This window comes from Trachemys scripta, chromosome 3 (assembly GCF_013100865.1).
Source record: "Trachemys scripta elegans isolate TJP31775 chromosome 3, CAS_Tse_1.0, whole genome shotgun sequence".
Taxonomy (NCBI): domain Eukaryota; kingdom Metazoa; phylum Chordata; order Testudines; family Emydidae; genus Trachemys; species Trachemys scripta.
Genome location: NC_048300.1, coordinates 84,533,140 through 84,551,245, shown reverse-complemented (window position 1 = coordinate 84,551,245; position 18,106 = coordinate 84,533,140). Strand labels below are relative to the sequence as shown.

At 41.5% G+C, this 18,106-nt stretch overlaps 1 protein-coding gene across 12 annotated transcripts in view; it reads left to right on the top strand.

The window, feature by feature from the left end:
- Positions 1-18,106, top strand: part of QKI (QKI, KH domain containing RNA binding) — a 302,149-nt gene that overhangs the window by 123,604 nt on the left and 160,439 nt on the right. For all 12 annotated transcript variants that reach the window (XR_004645072.1, XR_004645073.1, XM_034765256.1 and 9 more), the window contains exon 3: positions 10,794-10,910. Coding sequence is in view for 10 of the 12 variants with exons in the window: in XM_034765256.1 (XP_034621147.1) it covers positions 10,794-10,910 (117 nt within the window). In the remaining 2 variants the exon portion in view is untranslated. The remainder of the gene's footprint in view (positions 1-10,793; positions 10,911-18,106) is intronic.

Here is an 18,106-nt window from a genome sequence, read left to right as displayed (position 1 = left end):
TGTTCTAGTGGTTAATTACTCTCACTTCTAAAAAATTTATGCCTTATTTGGTTATGAAGTCCTATGCCTCCTCTAACCACTCTCTCCAGCTCCTTGGTGCCAAATTCCTTTCTTCCTTGAAGCTGGGGTACTGACATTTCCTGAACCTGGCTGCGTGCAAACTCCTCCCCTTCTCTGATTCTCAGTAGTCTCTCTGCTTGCCCCTTCAGTCCAAGAATCTTTTCTGTAGCACAGCCACCAACTTGTACTTCCTGTGCATGAAGTCCCTTCTGGCTTCAGGCAGGAACGATAACGGGGCATATCTGTTGCAGTTTACCACCACTATTCCATTGCTGGCTATTGTGTAATCACACACACAGCTGAAGCTGGAAGGAAAGACTCTCACATTTCCTCAAACTCTTCATTTAGTTGCTTCTGCTCACAGCTCTGAGCTCTCAGGTTTGCCTAGCAAGTGACCATTGTAGGCTGCCCTAACAGTAGGGTTACCATACGTCCGGATTTTCCTGGACATGTCCGGATTTTTGGTTGTCAAATCCCCGTCCGGGGGGAAATTCCAAAAAGCCGGATATGTCCGGGAAAATAGGGAGGGGTTGTGGGGCTTGGATCCGCGCCGGGGTCGGCGCCGCTCAGCCGCTGGGGCCTGATCCGAGCTGGAGTCGCTGGGGCCGGCGCCGCTGGTGCCCTGGGGCTGGTGCCCGGGGCCCAAGCCGCCAGGGCAAGCCGGAGCCGCTTGGCCGGGGTCAGCGCGCTCGGCCGGAACCAGGGCTGGTGCCCCGGGGCCCGAGCCGCTGGAGCCGCTCTGCTGGGGCCGGTGCCCGGGGCCCGAGCCAAGCTGGAACTGCCGGGGCTGGTGCCCCAGAGCTCGGGACGGAGCCGGCAGGGCCCGAGCCGCTCAGCCGGGGCCGGTGCCCCAGGGTGCCCGAGCCGAGTTGGAACAGCCGGGGCTGGCGCCCCAGTGCCCGAGTAGCTCGGCCAGGGGGCTGGACTGGGCCGCGCCTCCTCGCACCCCTCCCCCCACCAGCTTACCTGCTGCCTGCCTCCCTGTTTCAGGCTTCCCGCGAACATTTGATTGATGGGAAGCAGGGGTGGGGGAGGAACAGGGTGGCGGAGCGTTCAAGGGAGGGGGAGGAGTTGGGACGGGGACTTTGGGAAAGGGGCGGAGTTGGGGTGGAGGCGGGGCCCCTTAGAGTGTCCTCTTTTTGTTAATTTAAAAAATGGTAACCCTCACTAACAGGATAGGTCTAGAAAGGTAGCTGGTGGAACCTGAGATAGGGAGATAGCACCCAACAACTATTTATACCAAGTCTTCCTGCTTAGCTTGGCCCAATTCACCACTCACCACCAGAGAGCAATTAACCACTCAGACTTCAAACAACGGGGCTGATCAAAACTCCCAGGGTCAGAGCCTCACGGTTTTTACCAAGGCACAAACAGACCTGCTTTAGCTGCTTACTCAAGGGTCCATGGCCTAGCTATGCAGCCTGAATACAGGGAACAAACAGGCACACAACTCACTGATGGACCAAATGCACAAAAGAATAAATGGCATTGTCAGAATTTGTCTAAAACTGGGGGTCTGCTTCTTTCCTGTTTTGTTTTTATTTAATTTTGAACTTTGTATCCATTGGTTTTAAGGCCAGGGGTAGCCTATGAAGGAAATTACCCTGAAGGAAATAGAAATTAGAAGTTAGTTTTTTTTCTTTTCTTGTGAGAAGCAATTGTTTATCAGCAAAAGTTTTCAGCGTGACCTTGGTAGTAGATTGGCAAATGGGGCTGGTCATGTGCAATTGTCAGGACAGAATATTGCAGTATGTAGTAGAAAATTGTCTCATATACTCTTTGTTGTACTGTACTTGGCTTTTAGGGTAGGCTGCTTTGTGAGCTATTTTTAAGTAGTGTTTAAGATTTTAAAAGCTACTAAAAATGTTTGGAAGCAGTGAGCTTAATAGAAGTATTGGTCTACCGTATTATCTGAACATGTATAGTCTTAGATGGTTATACATGAGGTAGCATAAAAGGGAAAGAAAGTGTTAACTGCTTAACAAGGGAAACTCTGCCTTACCTAGTTTCCTTACACACGTTTGTGGACTAAGTAGATCAAATGTTTGCTTTACCTCAATCAAAGCAGCCAAATTTTATTCTCCCTAAGTTTCATTCTTGATGTAAGTCCCTTTTATGGGGTGGTCAGTCCTTATATTCCACTGATACATTTTCCACATTTGTGTGCACTGTTAACACCTTGTGAACATAAGGGTGAAGTTAGAGTTCTCTGTGTATACTGCACTGAGTTTCAGCTCCATCACTACCTAGCTTGCATGTAGGTGTGGTTTGAGAGAGTGTCTGGGGGACCTGGGTTGAAACAGTCGTCTTTTGATAGGTGGGCTGCTTGTTGCCAGCTCAGATCCATGCATTGTGGTGAAGGCTCTGTATTAAAATGTGCTGACAGTGAATTATTGAATATTTGACAATGTGGTCTTGCCTCTTTCCTTTGGATACTCTTGATGCTGCAATATTTTTGTCTGTGTAATATTAATATATTGCATACACGTTTGTTTTACTAGATGTTGACTCGTTATACTGTTATATAAAAAAACCTGCAGTGTCGCAATTTAAATAAACTAATCTGTATGTTAGTATTTTTTTTTAATTCCTTTAATTGGGTTTTTATATTAACATCATCCACTCATTTGCATTGTCTTACAGATTTTTTTTCTGAATGGCAAATACCCTTTATTTCATGAGGAATTATAATTTCATGAGACATTATTACTAACTCTCACCCCGATCAAGCTGGGATGCTGCTTGGCTCGCGCTCTTTTTTTCTCCCCCGCTCCCAGGAACAATCTTTTCTTTAGCTGAAATAACAAAACAAAACAAATCCTTTGTTAAAATTAAAGATTTAAAAAAAAAAATGAAGGAATGGTAGGTACCTGTGAAACAAGCTTTAGTAAAGTGAATATACAAGACAAAAATGGCATTGAACTATTTTCTTGAATTCAGTACCTTCCCCTGCTGCCTAATGCTTGTTCGTGGTTGGCGAAAGAGAACTATTTTTCCTGCTTTCTCTACAACCAGTCACTTTATCAAATTAGAATGAAAGATTCTAAATTTAGAAAATGTTCTTTTTACTCCTATAGTAGAGGCTACTACACAAAAAAGCTGGCTTATCATTTCTATGAACATTTTATCTGCCTGATCAACAATTTAAACCCATTCAATATCTCGACTTCACTGATGGCTTAGCAGTTAACATGTATTTTAATATTTCTCAGTCAGCTCAAATATTGTTAGGCAGGGCATGATTCTGGTATTTATTAACAGATGTCCTTGTCAGAGTGGCATCCACCTCATTTGTACTTACTCTTCCTTTTTCTTGCTCACATTCTCCACCTGTTATAGTAGATGTGTAAGTGCCAGCTGCATCCATTTTTATTACTGTCTGATTTAACTTTATCTTTCAATATGTGCCCTTAAATTTCTTTCAGATTTAAACAGCATTAGTAGTAATACAGCTATCTGCTTGCAGTTTATCCAATGCAATACCAATAGACTTCTGTAGATCTAAAATTCTCTTCAATAATCTGTTTACTATTTTGACTGTGATGGGTGCCATTCATTTTGTCAATATTTTCTTCATAAACTGTCATCTGGACAGTCCAATTTTTAACTGTTCGAAACAATCTTTTGCCAAATTCCACTATACATTTGGGATGGAATGAGTTTTGCCTCACCTGTTCTCTTAAGGGAAGCTGATATACATCTGTGAGTGAAAATTGATTTTTTGAGGACTTCCATGGAAATCTGTTTGAATTGAAAAACCCATCTTGAGTTAATTTTAAGAAATTTGTATTGTGAATTTTTGCCTTTCAAGATCTTCCTAGCTAACAGACAGTTAGTTACCATCTCTGCAAAACTAAAATATAAACGTAATAGCGTACATTTGAAGAAACTGTTTTTGTAATTAAGCAAAGTGTTTCTAAATTTTGTCTTCATAATGGCTGCTCTAGTCCATCAGTTAAAGAGTCTGAAACCATAGGCTCTCTGTTAAGGTGGCTGCCATTTCCATAAAGCCTTCTCATATGGATGTAAGTAGAGGTCTGCTTGGGCTTAATTTTAAAGCCTGGGTCAGTGTTGCTGCCTCCTGCTTGCGGGGTTGACTCAGCAGTGAAGTGCCCTGCTGCCACCAGACCTGGATGTTGCGGAGTGAGGGGCGGGCGCTGCTGTGATTCCTCAGCTCAGCACAGTAAAGTGGAGATGGCCAGCAGGAGCAGGGCATGCAGTTTCTCCTCTGCCAACCTGTGGGTAGGAGAGGAACCCACCTAAGCTCAAGAGTGTCCAGTTATTTTCCCTTCCGACCTGACCCTACCCGCAACTGGCATATGTAGTTGAGTGCCATCAGATCCCAGGGCTCTAGAAGTAAGGTCACTCTTGGTGAAGTTGGCTATCATCTGGCTGATGAGGGAAGATGGCTGCTTCCTATGCTCTTATGGTAGACAACTGAACTGAAAAGTGAGGCAGGACGGAAAAGTTCCAGATTTGCCACCCCAAATGTTAAAAATCATGAGTCAGGCCACACAAGGACTAGAAACTTCTTTTTTTTTTAAATCTGAAAACTGAGAGGAAACTAGGTCTGATTACAAAGGATGAATATAAACAAATAACCTTAGTACGTAGGGACAGAATTAGAAAATCCAAGGCACAAAAGAGATTAAATTAGCTAGAGACATAAAGGGTAACAAGAAAACATTTTATAAATACATTAAAAGCAAGAGAAGACCAAGGACAGGGTAAGCGCGTTACTCCATGAAGAGGGGAAAACTATAACAGAAAATGTGGAAATGGCAGAAGTGCGAAGTGATTTTTTTTTGTTGGTTTTCACCAAAAATTGTGTAGCAATTATATACATCTTAATGAATGCCAGTGAAAATGAGGTAGGATCGGAGACTGAAATAGGAAAAGAACAAGTTAAAAATTAACAAGACAAGTTAGATGTCTTAAAGTCATCAGGGCCTGATGAAATACATCCTAGAATACTGTAAAAAGTGGAATAAGGACAACCCTGGGGAATTACAGACCAGTCATCTTAACTTCAGTACCTGGAAAGATAATGGAGCAAATAATTAAGCAATCAATTTCCAGACACCTAAAAGATAAGGTGATAAGTAACAGTCAACATGGATTTGTCAAGAACAAATCATGTCAGACCAACCTAATATCCTTCTCTGACAGGAAAACAAGCTTTGTGGATGGGAGGGGGAAAACAGGAGATATGATATATCTCAACTTTAGTAAGGCTTTGATGCTTTCTCACATGACCTTTCATTAACAAACTAGAGATATACAGCCTAGCTGAAACTACTATAAGGTGGATGCACAACTGGTTAGAAAACCATTCCCAGAGTAGTCATCAGTGATTCACAGTCAAGCTGGAAGGTCATATCAAGTGGGATCCTGCAGGGATCAGTTTTTGGCTGGGTCTGTTGACTATTTTCATCAATGATTTAGATAATGGCATAGAGAATACAATTCTAAAGTTTGCGGATGATCTCAAGCTGGGAGGGGTTGCAAATAGGGTAACCAGATGTCCTGATTGTATAGGGACAGTCCTGGTTTTTGGGTCTTTCTTATATAGGGTCCTATTTCTCCTCTCCCCCCACCCCCAAATCCCCGCTGCCTGGTCAGTCTAGTTGCAAGTGCTTTGGTGGATAGGATTAAAATTCAAAATGATCTGGACAAACTACAGAAATGGTCTGAAGTAAATAGGATAAAATTCAGTAAGGATAAATGGCAAGTACTCCACTTAGGAAGGATCAGTCAGTTGCACACATACAAAATGGGAAATGACTGCCTAGGAAGGAGTACTGCAGAAAGGGATCTGGGTGTCATAGTGGATCACAAGCTAACTATGAGTGAACAGCGTGACCCTGTTGCAAAAAACGCAGACATAATTCTGGGAGGTATTAGCAGGAGTGTTGTAAATAAGATACAAGAAGTAATTCTTCCATTCTATTCTGCGTTGATTAGGCCTCAGCTGCAGTATTGTGTCCAGTTCAGGGCGTCACATTTCAGGAAAGATGTGGACAAATTGGAGAAAGTCCAAAAAAGAGCAACAGAAATGGTTAAAGATCTAGAAAACATGACCTATGAGAGAAGATTGAAAAAACTGGGTTAGTTTAGTCTGGAGAAGAGAAGGCTGAGGGAGGACATAAATTTTCAAGTACATAAAAGATTGTTGCAAAGAGAAGGGAGAAAAATAGTTCTCCTTAACTTCTGAGGGTAGGACATGAAGCAATGGGCTTAAATTGCAGCGGGGTGGTTTAGGTTGGACATTAGGAAAAACTTCCTAACTGTCAGGGTATTTTAGCACTGGAATAAATTGCCATGGGATTTTGTGGAGTCTCTGTCATTGGAGATTTTTAAGAGCGGGGAAGGTCTAGATCAGTGGTTTTTAAACTTTGGGTCGCGACCCAGTACTGGGTCGTGGAATGCAAGGCACTGGGTCGCCTTGCTCAGCACCCTGGTGGCCGGCCAGTAAAAACTTGTCGTCCCTATCTGTCTGACACTACGCTGTGCCCCGGAAGCAGCCAGCAGCAGGTCTGGCTCCTAGGCAGGGGTGCCACGGGGCTCTGTGCGCTGCACCTGAGCCCCTTACAACCTGCAACTCCCCCTGCACCCCAAACCCCAGAGCCCTGACTATCATCCTGCACCCCAGCCCAGAGCCCCCTCCCGCACCCTGAGCCCCTCATTCCCAGCTGCTTTGGGTCGTGGGCATCAACAATTTTCTTCAACTGGGTTGCCAGGAAAGTTTGAAAACCACTGGTCTAGATATTACTTAATCCTGCCTTGAGTGCAGGGGACTGGACTAGAAGACCTCAGGTTCCTTCCAGTCTGATGATTCTTACCTGATCACTTGTTTCCAGGAGCTGGGTCTATAAGAAAACAACCCTGAGATTCACAATTAAAATTACTAGAGTTGGCAATGCTGAAGTTCCCATTGTCTCCTCTAAGCATTGCCTCAACTGGTATGCAGAATTTCTAAGCTCTGTGTGCTTTCCTTTGGTCGCACTAGATCATGCTGCCTTCTGGGTACGTCATTCACAACTTTCCAAAGTCTGTAAATGCTGCTTCAGTCCTTTAATGTAGTCCATATTTTGTCTGTAAGGGGAGAGACTCTCCTCCTATTCGAGCTCTTTTATGCTGTGTAGATGGGCTGGAGTGGCATTAAGGGGCTGGAATGGCTGGGAGAGAATTCCCCTCAGTGCAGGAACTGAGGAATACAGTAGTGTGTTGAGAAATGGATTGCCTTGGCAGTGAGAGAGATGGCCTAGAAGGGAAGGAGAATCCATATCTGAGAATGTAGATCTAGGGCCCTCCTCCTTGGGCTCTCTGCTTCCCATTGGCCAGCTTGGCAGTGGGGAAAGAGCTGGAAGCTAAGTGGCCCCATTAATTTGAACTTATTCTTAGGATTTGGGGGGTTCTTGTCCCCTTTAACTGGAAGGAATTTTTCCTGTTTTGCCAAATTGGCAATTGCCCGGTGTTTCTTGGCCTTCCTTGAAGTTGTCATGGAGGCATGGTTGGGTTAAAAAGAATAGGATTTGGTCATTTAATATTAGGAGTTCATAGGAATGTTTAGTTTGTCGCAGTTTGCAGCCAGTGTCCAGTGTGGGTAAAAGATAAAAGGGTTAGTTCCTAGAGGATAAGAGACTTAAGATTTTATTGGTAGATTTTGTACCTCTGGGAGAAAATGGCAGACCTGAAGTCTTTGCAGACTCCGATCCCCCTTTGTGGGAAGAGCATGACAGGATTTAGAAGTGTGCTGAGTCGTAGGGGCAGACTAAGGAGTGTCTATCCTGAGTTTCTGGTGGGAGCCCTGTAACCCCACACTGGACTCAATTAAATGGCTGTTATGTGATAGGGTAAGAGAGGTGGAGTGGGCATATAGAGCCCCTGCCCAGTGTGGAGTTAAAGTAGAAGCTTGGTGTTTGAATCCATCCCTGACTGTCTTCATTCACCTGTGTGTCCTGATCAATGATAAATAACTTTCAGCATGCTGTTTATGAATTTAAATATCTTTGTGTGTGGATTTGCAGGTGACTGCAGAACAAGTGCACAGCTAAGATCTTTTTAAATTATAAGATGTTAAAAACTAGACTTCAGCAATATTCATCAGATCTGTGTAAACGTTAATGCATTTGTGTGTCTTGGTATTTTGTTAAAAGTAGCTGTGATTTGTACCTTGTGATAGTTGAACATCTGTTAAACCTCTTTGTAGCACATAAGAGTTTCATTGCTTGTATTTCCATTTTTCTATTCCTATTTCTGTTCTCATTGCTGTTCCTCTGCATTGAACACAGAGAGGGATTTCACTGCTGAATGGTAGTTTTCCACTTATTTAACATACCTGAATGATTTACAAGTAAAATTATCACTTACCAGTGACATTGAAGGGCTGTCAGAATAATGTACAAAATTAGGACATACAGTTCAGGTTTATACTTCAGATTGGGCCAGCTGGTAGCTTCTCTTCCTATGTGTTAAAAATATCCTTTAATGTGTTCCCAAATGCCCAGGGTACAATGAAGAAAAAAGTATTGCAGTGAAATTAAAAAGAAACTAATACCCAGCAAAAGATTGAACATGTTAAAGGAACAGGTTTTACTGTATATTAGTTTAATAATCAGATCTATCTGAACTCCTTTCACATGCTTTATAGAAGGGGAAAAATGATCAAAAGCATCAGTACCAGATCAAAAATTATTTTAAGATTAAATAAAATTTGTAAAGCTTACAAGTTGTAAAAACTAAATGAATTCCTGATAATGTGTATTATTAGAAATCTGCTGTATTCAACAGTATACAAAACAGTATGTGGTAACATTTTCCCCATAGTAAAGTCACTCTAAAACAGCTTGACATTTAGGCAAGACAGTGTTTGTTTTTGTATTAAATAGAGTAATTATGGTCAGTGTCTTAACCAGTGGAAAATAAAACAAAAAATGAATTAATGTTTATGCCTCCCACATGCTGTGAAATTAATATAATGTTCATTTACACCTGTAGGTAGTCTATCAACTCAGTGTTATTTCCCCTTATTACAAATATTGTAATGCATGCTACTTTGCACTTACAGAATCTTGTTAATCAGATGATCTGAAAGCACTTTATTAATATTAATTAAGCATCACAACATTCCTGTTAGGTAAATAGTCTATCCATTCTAGGGAGAGCCAGTGGCAGGGCTGATTTAGATTGTTTGGGTTCCCATGCTATACATTTCTTTATCTTGATGTTTAAATTGGTTTTAAATTTAACAAACATTTACCGTATATACTCGTTCATTAGTCTGCTTGTATAAGTATAAGTCGACCCCCCAAGATGGTTAGGTAAAAATAGCAAAAACTGTATGATCCTTTCATAAGCCAACCTATATTTCAGGGGCTCGTAAACTTTGGCTCCTGGCTGTCAGGCTAAGCCGCTGGCGGGTAGGGACACTTTGTTTACCTGGAGTGTCTGCAGGCATGGAGCCCTTCAGCTCCCTGTGGCTGCGGTTCACCGTTCCCAGCCAATGAGAGCTGTGGGAAGTGGCGCTCCCGTTGGCTGGGAATGGCAAACCGCAGCCACAGGGAGCTGAGGGGCTCCAGGCCTGCAAGACACATTGTCGTTTTGTTTATCTGGAGTATTAGATATTCAATTCAATGATTCCATAGACTTTAACAAATTTTGGTGTAGACCCATTTATAAGCTGAACCCCGCTCTTTGATGCATCACTCTTTTACCAAAAATATTTGTCTCATGAACGAGTATATACGGTACTCTGAATTTCCTTTGTTTTATAGCTAGTTTTAGAGATAATTTCAGCATTCCTGTAATGTTTATTACCCTAAAATTCTGCTTTGTATTCTCAACCTAACTCCCTCTTACTTTATTTTTGGTCTGGGAAATAAACACTATTTTAAATAGGTTTTCATACATATTCCCAGCCTTGTTCATATATATTATATGAATATAAATTCCATGATGTATTGAATATGTAGTTAACTGGAATTTCAGTCTTAAGAGTGGAACTAATTTTAAGAAACCAGTATGTGGCTATATCAGTGCTGAGTACAATTAATCTAAAGAATATCCTCCCTTGTTGATGGCAGTCAGTTTCTTAGTGAACACTTAACACAAACACTAAACTGAGTAAAAACTGATGTGTAAAATCTTCCTCCTTTATGACTAAATCTTGCAGCACACCAAAAATTCTGTTGGCCATTTTCTGTATAAAGCTAGTAGTGGACCAATAGAATAAAAATCTTTGTTTCTTAGAGCCTGGTCATGCAAAAGAGGATAAGCCCAGCATTCTGCTGAAACTTTTCTCTATTTAAAAACTGAAGTTTACTCATTTTTTGCAACTGTATATATTTTCAGCATTTTATGTTGCTTAAATTATTTCTGTTTTTATTCTCTCATGTTTTTGTATTCAGTAAATGTGTAAGAAAATTTTGGAAAGGGGTGTTTCAGGAAGGGATTACTGTAGATTTTAATTTGGTAAATTGAGAGATGACTTTGGATGTAAGAAAATAGTGAAATTACTTTTTAGCCTGAAGATCACACAAACATTTGATCTACTTAGTCCACAAACGTTAGCCTTCTTGTCTTCAGTTACATCAAGGATTTAGTGTAGGCTCTTATGCAACATATGATGACATCTGAGAGCTGTTAATACATCTTGATAGATTTTTGAATAGTTTTGTGATCGCTGTATTTAAAAAGTAAAGATTTTTTCCTCCTCCTCTCCTTTATTCCAGTTCAATTTTGTGGGAAGAATCCTTGGTCCCAGAGGACTAACAGCTAAACAGCTGGAGGCAGAAACAGGATGCAAGATAATGGTCCGAGGAAAGGGCTCAATGAGGGACAAAAAGAAGGTAGGTTTTTTAAAGCAGCAGTTTTCAACATATGGATTTTACTTACAGTACACAAGGCATACATTTTCCTAATGCACAATAACTGTGAAGGCCTTAAAAACTATTTCTCCTGCTTAACATTTTTTTTGCAATAAACTGTTACAATATATTTAATATTCTTCTTTGAGTAGCGTCCCTATGAGTACTCCACTTCGTCTGGAGAAACACCTGCAAAAGTAAGAGATTTCACCATTGGTCTATCCAGCAGCAGTTCTCCCCATTTCTCTCTTCCCTCTCTACTGGTTTGGATTACCTGTTGAATTTTAAAAAGTTGGGTCTTTCTGTGAGTGCCATCACAGTTTATTTGATTGCGGTTACAGCTTTTCATTCCCCCAGAGAGGGTTTCTCAGTGTTTGCCCACCCCACAACAGATAGATTCATCAAGGGGTTGATTAACCCTTCTTCTGTAGCTTAGAGAGCCCTCACTTGTATGGGTTTTGAACTTGTTCCTTAATTGCCTAATGAAACCCACCTTTGAACCACTGGCTAAATGTGCATTGCTACACCTGTCTTTGAAGGCAGCTTTCTTGGTAGCTATAGGGGCGTTAATGGCAGATCCTCCCTTGGCAGTTTTCTTCAAGGAAAAAGTATCTTTACGGCCACATCTGCCTAAAATGTTTTCTGAGTTCCACGTTAGCCAGGTTAGTCACATTCCATTTTTTTTTCTGAAGCCAGACCAGACCAGGGAAGAAGTTGCCTTCCATAGCTTGGACGTTAGAAGGGCATTAGTTTGGTTCTGTCCACATAGAATGCTATTTAGAAAGTCTCCCAAACTGTTTGTCTTGTTTGTGGACAGATCCAAGAGACCCCCAGTTTCTACGCAGACTTTAAAAGTATGTATCCAGATGTATTCTTTCTTGTTATTAGACTGGTCACATTCAGCCCCCTTCTAAAAGAGCCCTTATTTCAAGATCCCAATCCAAGTCCATGCACTGTTGAAAAATGTATCAGTTACAGAAATTTGCAAGGCTGCAACTTGGGCATGAATTCATGCTTTTCCCAAACACTATTCCCTAGTACATGCTTCCAGATCAGATGCTGCTGTTGGCAAAGCAGTCCTGTTGGTATTAAATTCGGCTCCAAAGGTCACTTTCTCCTGCCATGAGTACTATTTTGGGAGTCACCTGAAGTGGAGCACCCACTTCAGGACACTAGAAGAAGGAGAGGCTACCTACTTTGTACAGTAACTGATGTTCTTTGAGACCTGTTTCTCTGTGGATGCTCCACTACTTCCCCTTTGAGTCTCATCTCGAGAGACTTTGCAGAGAAGGAACTGGGAGCAGTTCTTATCCTCGATATGGGGTGTGAGGAGGTCTAGACCTCGTGCATTGGCCAAATGGGCACTGCAACTGAAAATCTCAGATCAAACGCACTTAGGGTATATGTGCACCTGAAGTGGAGTACCCATAGGGGCACACATCTTGAAGAAGTCCCGTTAGTGTGGAAGGTAAGTAATCTCTCCTTTTTGCAAAATTGGACTAATACTTCAAAGCACAGTATTAAATTCTTAAATTTGTGTGCACTGTAATTGCACAATTGAGTTTTCAGTTAACCAATTAATATTATTCTCCACTAACTAATCAATTTCTATTAGTAATTTATGATTTACAGCAAAGTTAAACACGAAAATAGAGCCCAAAAATGTGTTCAACTGTATCTATGGAAGAGCCATACGTCAGAGAAGTATTTTTAATTAAAAAAAAAAAAAAATTCCTTTCCATAATTGTCTAAAAACTTCCTGGTCCACTGAAGGTATTTCAGAACTTAGAAATATCTGATTTCGCAAGTACCATAGATAGTATGTGTTGGAAAAAGACAATAGGTATTTGTGGTGATGTATCCTGAATATTTTGATTGAATCAAGACACACCAAAGGTGTTTCTTCACATATACCAGTTCTGGGCTAAGGGGGAGATGACACCTAAACTTCCTCCCACGGAACCCCCACTCCTCCTCCAGCCATATGAGCTCAGAAGGGAGAACCTTCTGGCAGGAGTTGTCCTGTGGGCGGATGCTCATGATGGCAGGAGCAGTTACAAAAGCAGTATCTGCAGGCACCTTCAGATGTTGACATCATCAGACTATGCTTGGTACAATGTTTATTCTGGTCACTTCCTTGTTTTTCCTTTCATCTAATATCTTCCCTCCCCACCCACTCTGCCCTATAATACTGTGTGTGTGTGTGTGTGTGTGTGTGTGTGTGTGTGTGTGTGTACAGAATTACAAGCGTAAGTAAAATAACTAAAAGCCACCCAATAATTATTTTAAACCTCCTGAAACTAACCACATTTTCAAACCATCACTTCATTCACTGTGCTTTTGTTATAACATCCCTTTCTCTCACCCCATAACTGCCTTGTTTAGTTTGATGGAAAGCTCTTGGGCAGGGACAATGACTTACCTTGCCTTGTTTTTCTCGGGGGTCTCTAACTGATACTGGAATAAAAATAAGAAATTTTTTTAAAAAGTAGTTAAAACTTGCGTCCTGAATTCCTCCTGCATGCTCGTTAGCATGGACATTCAACATATAAACCAGTCCTTAACTAAATTTTCATTTTTTGAGATTAAGGCATTGCTTGTATGGAGTTTTAAAATATAACTTGCCAAATGTAACACTGTAGATTTGACAGTTGTTTGTGTAAAGGTTTTTGAAATAATGGTTTTCCTCTAGATGAGGGTGGAGTGAGAACTATTAGACGAATTAGTAGCTTCAGAATGCTTCAGATGACGTATAATGTGTGGGTGTTGAGGCAAATGATGTGTGTTAAAACAATTCCTATGGTTGACCATATGCAAATAATCTTGGGTGACTCCATAATGTTAAATACTAATATTAAGGGTATTAATCTTTTGAAGTAACTACTGTAAACTTTTACATATTTTTAAAAAATATATATGTATTGTAGCAGAAGTTTACCAATGAAAATAACCCTTTGAAAGTTCTGTTAAAAATTCTAGTAAAAACTTATTTTTAGTAAGAAGAATATGACTGTTGTACATACCTGACTCAAAGCCAGCAACCACCTCACCAGAACCTTTTAGGATTTTCAAACCTCATTCAGGTTTAATCTAGTAGAAGATCATTCCGGCTATTATTCACGAAAGCTTTATTGTAGCTGCTAGTTTACCAACAAACAGTTTGACTTCTACTTTTTTTTCAGATCAGATTCTGCAGAGTGGGTCAAATGGGAAGACACAATATGGTTAACATTGCAAGGATGAACTGTCAAACTTCTTTCTCTGAAAAGTGAAATATTTGTCTGTTTAGAAAGCTGGATGCTGTTTAAATTCATTCAGTCTTTGTTTGTTTTGCTTAAGTGTAGATGTATACCTTGGTTTCCAAAAGACAGATGATAAAGTGTTTGCCAAGGTATAATTCTTAAATTCTAATAATAAAATGAGTAATGTGTAAACAGACATAAAAGGATAGGGGAAGAATTTTGGGAGAGCTCACTTGCAGTTAGTTTGAATAGTTGTCTGAATGAAGGTTTATTAATTCTTAATCTTCCATATTATGAGTATCCTGTTTGAAAAGTTTTCAGACACTTATTTCACAGCCCTAAACTTATTAGTTGTCATTCAAAATGAGAGCAAGATCCAGGGGCACTATCTAATTAATAATCCACCTGCCTGTCAGGAAGGAGAAGGATGCTGATATTCTTGCTTACTCTGAATGCTGGTGAGGTGTACTGAGCCCTGGTCTACACTTAAGTTTTGCCGTCGTAGTTATGTTGATTAGGAGTGTGAAAAAACCACACCCCAGCCTACACAGCTATGCCAGCAAAAGCCTTAGTGTAGACAGTGTTATACCAGCCCAAAAAAAAAAAAAAAAAAAAAAAATCATTTCTCAGTATAAGCTGCGTCTACTGTGGGCAGATTTGCCAGTATAGCTATAATTTACAGCTATATCGGCAAACCTTTTCTAGTGTAGACAAGGCATTATTCTTTTATCTGCTTCTAGCTCAGAATTTCTCAAACTGGGGGTTGGGACCCCAAAGTGGGTCGCAACCCCATTTTAATGGGGTCATCAGGGATAGCTTAGACTTGCTGGGACCCAGGGACAAAGCACGAGACCCACTGCCCGGACTGAAGCCAGAAGGCTTCAGCACTGGATGGCAGGGCTCAGGTTACAAACCCCCTGCCTGGGGCTGAAGCCTTGGACTTTGGCTTCCTCCCACCTCCACCCTGGGCAGTGGTGCTCAGGCTTCAGTCCTGCCTCTTGGGGTTGTCGTAATTTTTGTTGTCAGAAGGGGGTCGCTGTGCAGTGGAGTTTGAGAACCCCTACTCTAGCTAGTCAGGTGACTGATGCTGAAAGTATCCTTTCCACCTCAATGGCAGTGGAAGTGAAAAGGAGCATTCTCATTTCTCCTTCCATCATTGCCATGCTGGAGCTTTTACAGTATTTGGAGTAATTGGGTCCAGTGCTCTGCCATTCTTTTGGCTCACAGGAGGGTACCTCATTTATTCTGCCCCTTCTCGGCCTCCTTGCTGCTTGTGGTGTGGTCTGTTCTCTAACCCTCCCTCAGCATCCACTTCTTGAGCTGTTGTTTCTCTTCTCTGCTGCTGCTCAGCTTTCCTAAACTACATCAGCAGAGTTAAATGGACATTCTTGTCATTTATTGCTGCCCACGTGGTACTGAGCAGCTGCAGTGAAGCTGATCTTTCTTCCAGTGATTTGTCCATATGTATTCCAGTTTTGGGTGCGCATGCACTGGAGATTGGAATCTTTTAGCAGAAATGTGCATTGGGGCCACCCATGCACTCTGAGCATCTTCATAGTTCGTATTGAAGCCAGAAAAGGCAAAGTGGGCCCAAACACCCCCGAGTTCCTTCTTACTGCCCGTGGCTGCAAGACGGAATGCTGCCAATGTCCAAGCTCAAGGCATTTCTTCGTGCCCCCCCATATATTGTATGTGTGTTAAGATTAGTTAGGTCTACAAGTGTGTATATATAGTGTAGTTTTCCTATTGGAATTTATAGGTATAATTTTTCTGTTTTTGTCACTTAGGGTGAAAAATATTTCCCCCCGGTATTGGGGTTTAGTCATGATTGAAGCTTCCTTCCTGGGAAATGACTTAATGATGGCTGTAACAGATGCTTCTTTTGCCTCAGGAAGGGGCACATTCCTGGCAAATACTGCATCTGTATGTCTTTTTCAAAATGGACCCAAGAGGCAGTAAAGGGTCGCCTCCATTTTTTTCTTTTAGACTGCCCTGTTGACCTATTTCAGACCCAGGTAAGCAAGACCCATCAAACTAGCTTGATCTGAGTCCAGAAGTGCTCTGGGAAGTTCCAAATCAGCTGCCAGCTCCTGAGCAACGTCCTCCAAATGGCCCTAGTTGTGTACTCTGGTAGGGCTGCTAAATCCTCAAGTCAAACTTCAGGCAAGAGTAGAAAGGTGCATTGCTTCTCTGGAAAACAGGCAGATTTCCCTTGGCAGACCAGAGCAAAAAGAGGTTGAGATCACCTCATCTTTTCCAGCCTAAGAGGACTTTAGGGCCCAGATCAGCTACTGATGGAGACCTGAAGGAGCATAGTACCAGATGTGGGCACTGTCTCACAAGATGAGAGTAACTACCTCCGGTATGGAGTCTGCATACCAACAACTTGCTCGGTACCATTCACTTTGGCACCATCAACGCCACTTCAATGCCCAGTCTGTTTTTACAGCACCAACTTTTTTTCAGTATCAAGCTCATTTGTGTTACCAGGAGATCTCTATTTACTGAGCCAGCATCTCCATTGCTATCTTGGGTGTTGACTGTCTCAACTATGGTGTCAGCTACCACCATTACAGCAGTACTGAATACCTTTATAGCACCACATAGGGCACAATCTCAGATTTCCTGAAACCTCAATTAGGGTAGGGTCAAATCTGGTTGAAGACTGTTCCTGTGTCTGATTCAGAGCCAAGTAGAGAGGCATCCTGTTCGTATTACCCTTATGACTCAGGAAATTGAGGGCCTCCTATATGCATCAAATGTTTAGAGGTTACAAGGATAGGTACTCTTGGTATCCTCCAGCTTGGCCTGTAATCCCCCCTTTTCCATACAATATGCATTCATGGCCCTACTGGAACTTCTGGGTCTTAAAATATGAGAGTCAGCCTCTGTCTAACATCCCCACCCCCCTTCCAGAACTAGAATCACCTCTTCTGCACTTCTCAAAGGGCTCAGTTTGCGCTCCTACATACTGAATACTAAAAAGAGATACTAGAGGAAGAGCATCCTCCATGTAAAAGATCACCCTATTTCAGCTAACATTTCATTGTTCCTGGATAAGGCAGTGATGTCCAGTTCACACTCAACAATTATAAGACAACAATTGAAGACCTTCCCTTCAAAGGCCTTTTTAGCACTAACGTGGATGACTTCTTGCATATGTTAAGACTCCTGGGCCACTCTTCGGTCACCAGGTGCATACATACCAGTTCCTAGAAAGAAAGCCACGATTCTACACCAGGCAAAGATCATTGCCTAATGTTTTTTCATCAAAGATCCTCAGAACTTTCAAGAAAAGACAGCATTTCTAGAAAAGGAGACCACCGGCCTCTAATGTTGCAACCATCTTAAAGAAATAATTTTGATGTGTTAGTTGAAAGTTGCCTTACAGAAACCTGCAGGATCTATATTTATTCTCCCATCCTTCCAATTCTGAGGGTTTTGAGAACATCACACAGGATTTGGTAGTAGTGATCTAATTGGCACCAGCCTGGCCAAGGCAGATTTGATATCCAGACCTAATGACTTTGTCAATATGCCCTCTAAAACCTTTACCCCTCTTCTATTGGAATTAATTTCCCAGATTGGAAAGAAGGTGCCTCTGGATCTGACCTCCTTACATTGCACAGATTGGATGACTGATGTGGAAAGAGCCTGTTCTCTGGAGATACAAAACATTCTGAGTTGAAAAGATTCTGCCAGAATAATGTATACAACCAAGTGGAGGAGATTTGTTACTTGGGCTGATCACCACTATTTATTTCCTATTGACACCCTAGCTTGTCCTTGAAGGTGGAAAAACTATAACAGAAAATGTGGAAATGTCAAAAGTGCTAAATGATTTTTTTTTCAGTTTTCACCAAAAAGTTTACCAGCAATTGGGCATCTAACTTAACGAATGCCAGTGAAAATGAGGTAGGATCTGAGACAAAAATA